Below are 13,474 nucleotides of genomic sequence, written 5' to 3' on the forward strand. Positions count from 1 at the left end.
GCTTTAAGGGATAAAGTACTGGAATTAGTTTTCCTAATTTTAAGGGATAAATCATTGAAATTAGTCTTAATCTTATAATGTATATAAAAGGTCCTAGAGATGTGTATTCATTCAATTCATTTTTTCATCTTCTAAGAAAGTATTCTATCAGTTGTCTTCCTCCTCGCTCTATCTTTTTTTTTTTTATATTAGTGTGTGTTTTGGATGTGTTATTCATCGATTCTAAGCGAACAAACAAAGCTTCCGGCAGCTTTCTATTCTAGGCAGAGAGGAGGAGGAGGCTGCATCACCCCTGGCCCCTCCAAACTACGACTTCGTCCAGTACATTAATCTTTTGCATGGGATATATAGTGATTTGTAAGATATTTCACACACGCTGATCATGACTTATTACAGTAAAAATGCTAACTGTGTGAATGATTGTGGAGAGAGCAGAGAAGAAGCGGAAAAGGAATGGGCGGTGGCGGTGGCCGTGGCCGTGGCACTGCTGTAGATAATCTTCCTCCACATGCAGTTACCCTTTGACATTGCTGCTGCAGGGCAGAGTCTCTGATCTTCGTCAGCTTCAACATATTGCGTTTGTATATATAATTTCTACATGAAAATTAAAATTATATATATAAGAAAATGATAATTTGCATACCATTCGGTGCAACACTCCTGAATAATCCTCATATGTCAGTGTGCCCGGATGCACTCCGAGTGTTCTGATTTTCAAAAATGAATCAAGCTCTCTGAACTTGCGAGAATCATCCAGGAGTGTGCATCGTATTGACTAACTTTTTTTTTTCTCTCTATATAAATATTATTTTGTATATTTTATCCCACACACCTCGTAAGCAGTTAAAATTTTATTTGATTTAATTTTCTTTATAATTAATACTATAACTTAATCCTTAAATTTTAAAAGTAAAATCTTATTGATATAATCAGAGGTTTAAAAAAAATTAAAAAAAAAATCGCCTTGGACAACAAGGGTTGCTCACATTGGGCGTTAAGGATAAAAATGATTAGATATATATATAAATCATGGAGTAGGACTTAACATAAGCAAGAAAATCAAGATTTTAGAACTCCAATATAAGGATGTAAATAAATCAAATGTTCATAAATAAATTTGATATTTAACTTGATAAAAGTTTGTTTACATTCGTTCAATATACACAAGATCAAGTAAAGAACAAGCTTGAACAACCCATTTAACTAAACATATAAGCTTGTTTACATATGTGTTTAGTTCATTAACGTTTGTAAAGAATGTTCGTAAATATTATTCATCAATAAAACTTTTATCAACTTGTTAAATAAATACACTTTCAAAATGAACAAATAAATTTATATTATCAAGCTCAATAATCAATCAAATAAGCTTAAAATGTAAATGTTTCAAACAATCAAACAACCTTGAATTGAGAGCTCGATAACATCTAAACAAATCAAACTCAAGTCAAGCTTAAACTCATAAAAAAGAAATCAAGTTATACTTAAATAATCATTTTAACAACTTGGTTTATTTTAAGCTCAACTCAGCTCAATTATCTTATTAAACAATCTTAAACCGTCTAAATATTGATTTAACTCAGTTTATTTATAGTCCTATACTTCTCCAATAGTATTGATAAAAATAACAGTCTCAAGCTTACTATGATGTGATCATAAGAGACGTAACGGATTCTTTAGATTTTAAATTTATCTCCTTCATATTACACGTTGATAATATTACAAGTTGACAACAGCTGTATACTTAGATCATAAAAAAATTAATAATAATAACAACAACAATCTCACGTTATGAAGTGGTAGAGTTCTGAGATTTATCTACTGAAAAGAGATCCGACCTGACATGGCCCAGTACGAGTTGAGAATAAGCTAATTTGGACATTGCTATAATTCTTCTTTCTTTCGCACCGTCTACTTCCTCTCCTCTCCTCTCCTTTCCTTTCTTAAAGTAGCTGTCTCTATGGATATAGTTGAGATGATAAATAGATAAAAATTTATCACTCAAGTTATCGCAACTTTGAGGTTGACAGAACAAAAATCTCTACACTTCATATAATTCACTTTCTATTCATTTTGTCTTCTTAGTTATCATGATTTATTTTCTCCAAATTAATCCTAAAATGAATCGACAGCGGTGTTGAAGACGAACCCTTCGCCTTTTCCAATAGCCACTTTCCTTTACTTAAATAGTAATACTCCCCTGCATATTGAAGACTCATAGCTCTCTTTCATGTCATCCTCCATGTTGTAGCTACAACAGCAGCCATCGCCATGGCATCCCTCCACCTCTCTCCTTCTTACTATTCATAAAAATCAATTTTTTCTTCGACTTTTTTCCTAATTCTTCTCTGTTGATACCTCTGAAGAAAAGGGGGGAAAACAGAGCAAGCGAGATTCATGGGGGTGCACCTGCAGTTGCTCCATGTCCGGCGAGGAGAACTGGAAGGAGGAGGAGGAGGAATAAGGAAGGGGTGGATTGGGATATGGGTGGGCGCGGAAGGGGAGGAGCGGAGGCGATTCGAGGTGCCGGTGGAGCACCTGAGCCACCCGCTGTTCGTGGAGCTGCTCGAGGCGGCTGAGGAGGAGTACGGCTTCCGCCAGCAGGGCGCCATCACCATCCCCTGCGCCGTCGACCACTTCCGCCGCGTCCAGACCATCATCCACCGCGACTGCAGTTACAACCACCACCACTTCCACCTCTGTTTCCGGCCATCGTCGTCGTCGTCGTCGATGGAGCCGTAATTAATTGATGCCGATTACTCGTAAACTCTTAAGTGTTTTCATTAATTTCTAATCGGAAGTGTTAATTAACCATTGATTCTATGTCATGTATTCTTTTTCTTGTTTCATTTATTAACCGAGGGCAGATCCTCTAGACCGCTTTTTGCGGTCCAGGGAATAGTCCCTTAACTTGGATTGGTGAGATAAATGATCCTCATTCATAAAATAGGTGGGGATCATTCATCCCCACCAATCTATATCAATGGATCATCCTCTGGACCGTAAAAAGCGATTCAGAGGATCTGGAATGTAACCGATAAATTAATTGAAATATACGCAACCAGTAAACATAAAATACTATTTATTCCTTTCCATTTTATTCCTTTTTTAAGACCAAAATTTCTTCATTTCTCTTCCATTTGCTCTGTGTTCTATTAAAAGAAATCTGTGTCCCCTCGGGGCGGTGCGATGATTAAGACATGGGGTGTTGCTATATGAGATCTTGGGGTCGAAACTTGGTGTGATCGAACATAACCTCCCCCATGTCTTGGGCATTTACACTAATGGCTAGTAGTCATCCGTGATTTACCTCCTCTGTGTTGGCCTAGGGATGGGTTGGCGGGGGCGCTGGGAGTGAGCGAATCACCTTTTGTCATATATTAAAAGAAATCTGTGTCCCCCGTCTAACAAAAATAAATAAATAATTTCAGTAACTATCCTTGAGATAATTAATTCGATCCTACGGAAAATTTTTATTGATTACTAGAATAAATTAAAAATCGCACGTGACGACCAGTTCAGAAGTCCACATCTTTTAGTTATCCAACCTAAAAGCTCAACATCCTTTAATTACACTCCCCATTTGAAAGAAAAATTCCTATAAATATACCATAACTAAGGTTCGAATCGTGAGTACCTGAGTGATAACTTGGATATCCTATCATGACACCATGACTCCGGAGACAAAAGAAATAAAAGATTATAAAAAGAAAAGAAAACATATTCCGTATCCCAGAGTGCAAGGTGTCATCAAATTATTATCAAAATATTTATAGTTAGATATATAACTGTAATATATTTATAGAGATTTTTCTTTCAAATAAAATATGTAATCATAAAATATTGAATTTTTGGATAGTCCATCATGAACATAAACAATTTTCAATATACTAATAAAATTTTGTATAGAAGTGAATCAATCACTCGTGTTACCTGATTCATCATTATTAAAAATAAATCCGTAATATATTAATAACTGATCTTAAATGGTGCAAGAAAAAAATATATCATTGTAAGGAACACCTAAGACCATTAAAAATAAAATACGACTTATTGGCTTGCAATATATTCACGACCACCAAACATATGAAAGATCAATAAATTAATAACAAGAAAATAAATAATATATATAACTTCATGTTACGGACCTGATTTACACTTCTGTAACCTAAATGCTAGACTGTAAGGATAATATTTTTTTTTTAAAAAAAAATAGATACCTTTCTTATCTTTTATATACAGAAAATACAAATTACTTGTAGCAAACAGCACACCAACCCAACGCTCTTAAATCCATTAAAGAAAACTTATCTATTAATTCATTGAAATTGAGACTTCATCCTTAAATATCTGAAAAATTATATTCTTTTGTTTGATGTACATTATATTTTATAAGTAATGTAATTCATATTATTATAAAATGACAAAAATATCCTGTAACTTCTATTGACGATCGTTGCACCTCTACCAGAGCTTGCGGTAGCCACCGGTAACCATCAACCATCACAACTGACAACTGTCAGCCGCCGCCGCCGGCATCCGCCACTGGCAGCGGCGGCGACTACTACGACGGCCGGCAGCCGGCAATGGCGGCGGCAGGCGGGCGACGACCGACGGGCGGTCAGCGGCCAACGGGCGGTCAACAACAGGGTATATGCGGCCAAGGCAGCGACCAAAGGAGGATTACAGAGTATTTGACATTCAAATTTTAATTAAACGACAACCTCATAATATTTATTTTATATTCTAAATTATAAAACTTTACTAACTTTTAATATTACAAATTTAAAGTAAATCAAATAAAATAATCTAATATAATCTTAATTATATTATAAAATAAATTACACCCTACCAAATACCACTTCAACTCCCATGATCTATATCTATATATCTATATATTCACGCACAATTCACAACGTATGACGTTGGACGGCAAGCATCCACGCCTGCCATGCGGGCCTGAGCGGGGCCACTTGGGCACCTGCCATGTGGCCCCCCTCCGACTCTTGCCGTGCAGTGTAACGTTTTCTAATATATATATATACATATATGGAATTCCGTACACGTATTTAGTTGAATTATTGGTGTTACTTAAGATTACAAAAAAGTTGTGATGTTAAGGGACATTTAATTAGATGTGGACAAGAAAAAGATTGTACGCCCACACACAACAAAATTTAGTTATTTATTAAATAAAAATTTGCCATTGAATTCTAGAAAATACGGAGAACAAGAATAAAAGAATCAATGTAATATATTTATTTATTAATTTATAGCCTTTGCCAAAGTTGGTACTCTGGTCCACACGTCTTATTCCGGTTCAGTGAGAAGTAGCTGTCTATCTCTTTTTCTTTAACTACCACCCTTTTCAAATGGCTTGAATATTTGTGAGGTCTTAATAAGAGACAAAAGTTGGATGAAGATTCTCCATTAATTTTATTTGATTGTTTCATTTATCATCATTAACATTAATTAAACACCATTAGGTCACTGACTTATTATGTAAGACCCAAGTGGAGAAACAATTAGCCAAATAATTAGCTCATACAAACAGAACATAAAAATTGTTTTAATGAATCAACCCCCTCTTTTCTATGAAGAGAATGACTAGTTTTAGAGGAGAATAACAGTGTTTATTTTTCTAGCAATAAGACGATGGAAACAATCAATTACTAAATAACTTTGGCAATGAAAACAATTAATATGTCTTAACAACTTCACTTTAACCTTTCTTTCATTTGAAATTTTATCTTAACACGTGTAAATTCTTTACATAAGTTATTATGTAATATATTAACAAATAAACACTTAGGAAAAAAAACAATGTAGTAACGATGGCATGTTTAGAAGTTGAGGGGTCAATATCAGTAAAAACATCATCAGAAGTTGCGAAATCTACCGATGCCGTGTGTTTGCACTGCGTATTGTGACACCGTGTAAATATCGGGTGTATCCGAGGAAATTGAATTTGCAATCCTCAGGTCGAATCCAACTTCTCAGAACTGAATAGTTTGTTGCCGGAAGGCTCAATTCCTAGGGAAATTGTTGAGTTACAATTCAAAAGGAAGATACAATCACTGGAATGTGAAGTATCACTAGGAGAGGATTGTTAGTACCTGAGCTAGCTCCTTAACGGTGATGGCTCGGTTCCCCTCCCGCTCGAAGTGCTCAAAAGCCGTACTTGTCATTTGTTCCCACCCATCCAAGGCCTCGAGGTGATGGGGACTGATTGCAGCAGCACAGAATTCTTCAAAGTCCATCTTTCTGTACGAGAGTGGCTCCAACTGGAGATGATATTATTAACAAGCATGAGTTTTAGAAAAGGTATACACCAGCAAATGAGAGATATTGTTGGTCCTTCAGAGGTAAAAAAAAAAGTTTTTGATACGAGAAGGTGAAAGAAGTGTTTTCTTGTCATAAAAAATTTACTTTAAGCTTATATGAGTACTCAAATAGGTCAAAACTGCAGCATATAAATTTTGTAGTAATGGTAATGGAGGCATACAAAAGAAACTTAGCAACTGCAAAAAAAATGGCAGCAAGAATGGATGCCTCACCACATTTAAGATATCAATAACCTTACTCTCCTTCATTGCCTCTGTTGCATTTTGCAATAGGGCCTGCACAAGGATAGACATAGAAGTAAATGACAGAGGAAAGTATGCAACTGAACAATCACATTTTGGATATTGGCAAACAAATTCAGCTAGACTCACCATTCGAAAGTTGTCGAACGATATGTGACCTTCTCCGTTTGGTGCTAGCAGCTTAAACTGTGATCTTAGATAAAACAGCTGATCCTCTGTTAGGGCTTTGGATAGCGCCTGAAAGGTGCGATGCAATAAAAAAATATTAAACAAGTAAGATAGAGTATACAACCGTTGTATAAGTTCTGCATGTTGCTGTAAGACAGACTTCGAGGTTTAGACAAGAAATGATGAATTGAATATGATGGGTGCAAAATTGTTTGCTCGGGAACCGCTGTTTGTATGTTTGTTGTACTACTGCCTTAAGATATGATAAGAATAGGTTCAGCAAATCAACAATCAAATTTTAAATGATTTTTATTTTTTTCAATTGGACGTGAGCAATTAAAATTTATAGGCAAAAGGATCATGTCACAGCTTTGTGACATGAAATAGAACTATTTATTTGACTCCTGTCATTGCCACATTGTTCATATAACCCATACATAATAAGTAGTCAAAATAGAGAAAGATATAAAATACTAAACTCTCTGTAGCTACTCGTTCCTTGTATATATGAAGCCAATAAACATGCAAAGGAGCAACCGATCAAGCCATTAGTGCATACGAACATATACCTTCAAAGCAGCTCGTTTTAGAGGTGTAGCACGGAGATATGACTTCACTAACTTAAATATTAGTATATCCAGAGGAACTTGACAGTGCTCATCTCGCAACCAAGGGTGTGCTATCACCAGACAAGAAGAGTTAAATTTTCAGACAGTAACTGTAGTCATAAATTCCAATCATCATGATAAGCATAAGCAAATAAACAACACTTTGAGACGCTACAAAAATTAGTTGAATGAACTATAGATATAATATCAAAGAAAATGCTAAATGTGGAAAGGATGAAAGTAGTTATTCTAGAGCTACACATCAAAAAAAGGATAAAACTGTGGAAACTACAAATGTAAGTTGAGCTGAAAGAATACTAAAAATTTCACAAAGAAAGGTGACTATTTTAAGGGATGCAGGCTTTACTTAAAGATTGGGCAGCTGTCATTCTTTTTCTGTAGTCCTTGTTCAGAAGTCTTTTAACAAAATCCTTAGCTTCTGGAGACACATCAGGCCAAGGAGAATCCACAAAGTTGGGATCAGCTCTCAAGACAGCACGGAAAATTCCTGATTCTGTCCGTGCCCAAAAAGGCCTACTACCACATAACAAGATATATGTTATAACACCAATACTCCATATATCTGCCTCCATGCTATATGATCTATGTAGAACTTCAGGGGCAACATAGTATGCACTTCCCACAATGTCATTAAGTCTTTCATCTGCACATTATAAAGAACATTGAAATAATTATCAACAGAAACACATTAAAAAGAACAGGGAATAGTGGATTATTATATGGGAAGCAAATATGACAACTAGAGGTAGAGCCAGGGACAAAAATACTCACTACTAAGAGAACAAAACAACATTAAGTGATTGATTCATCCTCTGGCCTGAGGAATCCAGTTTAAGGTGCACTTTATGGCATGCCGTCATAATTATACTTCATTCCTTCTTTACAAGTAAGGAAGTTTGCTTCTACCAAATTGGTAGTTGAGTGAATATACTGGGTGAATTAATAATTGAAACAGTTGATGGCATACCAGTACAAAGCACCTAATCAAACAACCTAACCAAAATTATTGAATGCCAAACCAATCCCAGCAAGGGTAAGTGGGAAACTATTGAATAAGTTTTTTTAATCTTTTTATTTTATATTTTATATATTTTTATTCTTTTAAAAAAGCACAAATGGTATAATTTTTAAAAACTCATTTGTTTAATTTAAAGGTTGACAAAACTGCCACAAGAAGTTGTACTAGTGACATCACCTTTCAGGAGAAAATGCTGAAATGTAGGACAACTGCAGGGATGAAATGAAACAAGAACTGACAAGCTCATTATACACGTAACCAAGGTTGGTAGCCTCAGAAAAATGTCGTACTACTCTTGCAAATGAATTCACAAGGGATGTATGTCATATGACTCAAGAAGCCGTACACTCCTGAGAATATAGACTTAAACCACTTACATTATGTGGGAAAAACTGAGCTACTAATACATAATACTGAATTATGCACCTACAATATGTTTTTCGTAATACAACAATAATCAAGTTTTTATCCCACTAAGTAGGGTCGTTTACATGGATCCTCCTATGTCATTGGACTTGATTTCCTACTATATTATCAACCATAAAAAGGACAGTTTGGAGCATGAAGCTCTTGCCAATGCAGATAAGGGTCGGACCACATTAGGTCTATTCTATGCAACCTTACCGTGTATTGCAAGATGTTATTTTTGTGACTCGAATCCGTGACCAATAGGTCACATGATAACAATTTTACTATTGTACCAAAACTCCCCTTCACTATATTATCATCTATATTTAAAGAAGTTTTATCCTGTTTTATTGTTGCTAACCAAATCTTCTTTGATTTGCCTCTTTCTCGATTAATGTATGTATTTGTCATGTTCTCACATCACCTAACTAGCACATTTATTGATAACCTAAGTACATGTACAAAGTGTTTTTCGTGATAAATGAAAAAAATAGACATAATCAAAGATAGCAAGTAAAATTTGTCATATAACTCAATAACTGAGATACAAATTTGAGTATTTTGAAAGCAAAATTTATGTGTAATCTGAAATTTAGGAACACAATTATTAGGTTGGAGAAAGCCTCGAGTAGTAAAGACCAACACAGCTTAATCATGATAATGATTTATCAAGAATACCAAGTCTATAAGATTTGAAATTTAAGCACACATTTACCGGGTTTGTAGAGTAGTAGCTCTAAGATATCCATATTGGGGTTGCCTTCTAAGTCATCTATTGCTATATCAATTTTTGAACCTTTAATTGTTAGTTTAAAGGCACCATACATTGTAGATCTCTTAAAGTTCAAGACACATAGATCTAACACTTGCCTGCATTATTCATTGAGTTGAAATTTTGCCTTCTAATATTGTTAAATACTTCTATCCTCTTTTCATGTTAAACCTGAGATTTAATCCTTCCCCATTCTACATTAGCATTGCTTAAGTTTGTTGTGGAGATTCCATCTCATGCACTAACCCATATCAACTGAGGATATTTGGGTTATCAATGTATGGATAATTGAGAACAATTATCAGGTTGAAATAGTTTCTTAGTAACAGTGGATGCTATAAGTTGTCACAAAACAATTTGACATATGATTCAAGAATCATGTGAACAAACAAGTAACTACTGTATAAAATTCTACAAATCCAAAGCCAACTAAAGAATAATTGAAAAGACCTGCTAGAAAAACCTGAAGCAATTTCAATTGGCATCTTGAGGTGATCAAACTCAAAAATGTCTTCCAAGTAGCCAAGTTAAATATGAGTGTCATGCGATGTTGACAATTATTAGTTTGTAACCCTTCCCACTTTTCTCTTTCCAATCTAATATTACTTATATCCTACTCAAGATTGTTATTACTTCTCATCATTTCCTGCTGTACTTTGATAGATTTATGTTAATGCAACAGTTCTTACATGATGCTTTCATAAAATAATAAAAGCTGAAAAAGAGGACTCTGTTCCATTACAGCACAAATCTGTAAAATACCTAAAATAAAATGCAGAAGATGATAGGTTGAATAACACTTTCAAAAACTTCAGTGGCAAAGGAAACTCGCAACAAATGGTACCAGAGAAAACAACAAAAGGAACCCATAACAAAATAGGAGAACATTTTCATGTTTAACATCACCAAAAAAGCAATCAACTAGACCATGCCACTAAACAATGCTCACCTGGTTTAACAAAATCGGAAAGACCAAAATCAATCAACTTCATCTGAGCATTTTCATCTCTGGTGGTGAAAAGAAAATTCTGTTGTTAAATACAAGGAAGAAATATTAACAGCGCTGAAAAATATATGTTGAAAAAGAAATGAACAGCAGAATACCCTAAGTTGCTCTTGTAAAATAAGAGGTCTAAAGTAATATCATGTCTGCATAAATTGGATCAAAGTTCTCTATGATACAAACCTCTGGCTTTAAATCACGATGCACAACACCTTGAAGATGACAAAAGGCAATTACACTCAGTATTTGAATAACTATAGCTTTTGCATCCTCCTCTGAGTACCTTCCACCTCTTGAGAACACAGGGGGAAAAAAGCAATCAAAAGTTATTAATTTCCAAATTCAAATAATCAAATAGATATAAATTATGGCCAATAAAATCACTTTTTTACCTAGATAAAATTCTTTCTAATAATTCTCCACCTTCACATAATCTGGGAAAGAGAAAAACATATTGTTGAGTTCCAATTTAACAAAAGTACTACATAATTTTTTTAAAAAAAAAAAATTGCTGCCCATCATCTTAGAAGTGTTCATTTTAAAATTTGTATGGAAAAGTATTATCATATTTCCTTAGTGCAGGATACAAAGTGGAAAGCAAAGAGGCATATTAGTAGGATACTACATGCAAAACGTTTTGGATATATCAACTCTATCTTGTGACATGGAACAAATATCGTATGTAGAAACGTTGTTGCTCATTGTTAAGCTAACTAGAGTTAATTAAGACATACTCCATGACTACGTAGACGTTAAGTGCATCCTCACATGCATCATAAAATTTGACAAGATTATTATGGTTGGACAAGGCTTTGAGGATTTTGACCTCTCTACGAACGTCTTCAATCGATATTGGTGTTGTCATCTGTAAAAACAAGAAAGAACCTGTGAAGTTTCAAAACACCCATTACAATGTTAAATGCAGTGCCCATGAAATCATGTTTACATAAAAAAATCAAATTTGCAGTCACCCTAACATCAAGATCAAATGCACCTAAACCTTAGTTCATAGACAGCCCATCAAACTACAGGAAGTCATTACAAGGTATGAATGGCTAAGTTGTCAATTAATGCATAAGGAATCGTGTTCCAGAATTGAAGCTTCACTGAATGAAGTAAAAAAGCTATATAAAAAGTCCATCAAAGTATATACCAGCCAACATGATAAGAATAACAACCAAATGTGCTCAATTCAACAAACATAAATTGAATGTTTAGTCTTTTCTTAGTTTGTTTCTGAGAAACACATGCAAACTATGATAAAGATTTGGAAAGTGCCGCTCATGAAATTCATTCTGAGAAACCAGGGTGCTTGTTCCATGCAAATATAAATGCTAGCTCATCTTAGCATTCATATCAGTGGGAAAAACTCTGTATCAGATGTAGTGAATGGAATATAATGTCCATCATTAATAATACAGTATGTTCTCTGCAGTTTCTCCAGCTACTGGTTTGCTAGCCTTATACAGTATAGGACTCTTCAATGAAGTAATTTACAAAGAAGTGAAAAATTGCGCCCAACTCCAACCATCAGATGCTTAAATTAGAGTCTGAAACTGCAACTTTGAAGACACAAGACAAAAAATGTTATATATTTCTGTGTGAGCTAATAATTGAGACACAGTTCATTTATATGTTGGAGAGAAGTTACGCGCTAGACTTTTATTCGTACTAGTGTAAGGAACCAGTTTGAAATTAACTATAATTTATGAAAACGAAGCTAATAATCAAGAGCTTCTTTGTACCCAAACAACCAATTGTTGTCTGACTTGTGTCTCCAAGTGCATAATTTATTAGTATATGTGGCCAAGCACAATTCTCCACCCCACCCCCACCATCCCTAACCCATCACGGCATAAATTGATTTCAAAAAATTGAGGTAAAACCAAACAAGAGCAAATAGATCATGGAAATCTTCTACTCGTGAGATGAATAAATCGTCAAAAAGCACCTTTTGACACACCGCACCTTAGCTTTGGAGATAATCTTGACGGCGACAAGTTGACCCTTGATCTCCCCTTTCTTGGCCGTAGCCGAGCACGTGTGGCCAAAGTGTCCCCTTCCTACTTCCTTCCCAAGCTCATACTTCGCCCCAAAGTTCTTCCCGTAACCGAAATTCTTATCCAGAGGCGTCTCCTCCTCTCCCGCCTCATCCTCAGGGATCGGCCCTTCCTTCGGCTTCGGCGGGCCCAGCCGCTTCGCGATGGCGGCCCTTATGTGCTTCGCCGGAGACGGCGGAGGGAAGGGCCGCAGAAACCTTCGCGGGGTGGACCTAGCAGGGGAAGGCGAAACCCCGGCGGGGAGAGGACTGGCGAAGCCTTGCGGGTAGGGGGAGGCGGAGGCGGTACTGGTCGAAGAGTGGGAAGGGGTGATGCCTCCTGTCCGGCTCTTGCTAGCCGGGGTGGCTGGCGAGGGGCTACCCGTTACTTCTCCACCCTTTCCATGCCTCCGTTTGTCGGCGTCGCCGCCTTCGGTGACGGAGACGTTCTTGCCGTAGCACAGACCCATAGATCTCCCCCGCCTTGCTTCTTCTTCTTCCAATCTCCTCTTCTCGCTCGATTAGGGATTTCGATCGATCGACATCGGTCGATCACGGTGGAAGAGGAAGGAGAAGTTAAAGGGAGAGAGAGAGAGAGGTGTCAAAGAGACGGCAGTTGAACAACAAGAAAGAGCGTGTTATTATAATTAAATGCCCTCGCGGCGTGGACCCAAACGGTAATACTTATATCTGGAAGGGGCCAAACGGTAAGAAAACAATAAAGTTTGAGCCAAGTCAGCAAAGAAAAAGAAGGCTCCGTTTGCGCATGGTCCCATGTTTTTCTCGATCTGCTAACGATGGCAGTCAGGCAACAGCATTGTTGCGCACACTTGAACCATATTTGTAAACAC

General features: G+C 36.2%; 2 protein-coding genes across 2 annotated transcripts; one reads left to right on the plus strand and one right to left on the minus strand.

The window, feature by feature from the left end:
* The first annotated feature begins 2,159 nt into the window (after nt 1-2,159).
* LOC121997094 (auxin-responsive protein SAUR32-like) lies at nt 2,160-2,846 on the plus strand. Its single transcript, XM_042551341.1, has one exon. The coding sequence runs from the start codon at nt 2,398-2,400 to the stop codon at nt 2,740-2,742; it is 345 nt and encodes a 114-aa protein (XP_042407275.1). The 5' UTR covers nt 2,160-2,397; the 3' UTR covers nt 2,743-2,846.
* A 2,858-nt stretch (nt 2,847-5,704) lies between these two features.
* On the minus strand, nt 5,705-13,255 carry LOC121997093 (CDPK-related kinase 3-like). Its single transcript, XM_042551339.1, has 11 exons — nt 12,554-13,255; nt 11,320-11,450; nt 10,978-11,019; nt 10,769-10,877; nt 10,532-10,610; nt 7,731-8,027; nt 7,325-7,434; nt 6,717-6,824; nt 6,558-6,620; nt 6,117-6,284; nt 5,705-6,033 (listed from the first exon to the last, which is right to left on the minus strand). The coding sequence occupies exons 1-11, from the start codon at nt 13,091-13,093 to the stop codon at nt 5,896-5,898; spliced, it is 1,785 nt and encodes a 594-aa protein (XP_042407273.1). The 5' UTR covers nt 13,094-13,255; the 3' UTR covers nt 5,705-5,895.
* Between the last annotated feature and the right edge of the window lie 219 nt (nt 13,256-13,474).

Source organism: Zingiber officinale, chromosome 6A (assembly GCF_018446385.1).
Source record: "Zingiber officinale cultivar Zhangliang chromosome 6A, Zo_v1.1, whole genome shotgun sequence".
In the NCBI taxonomy this organism is placed as follows: Eukaryota; Viridiplantae; Streptophyta; class Magnoliopsida; order Zingiberales; family Zingiberaceae; genus Zingiber; species Zingiber officinale.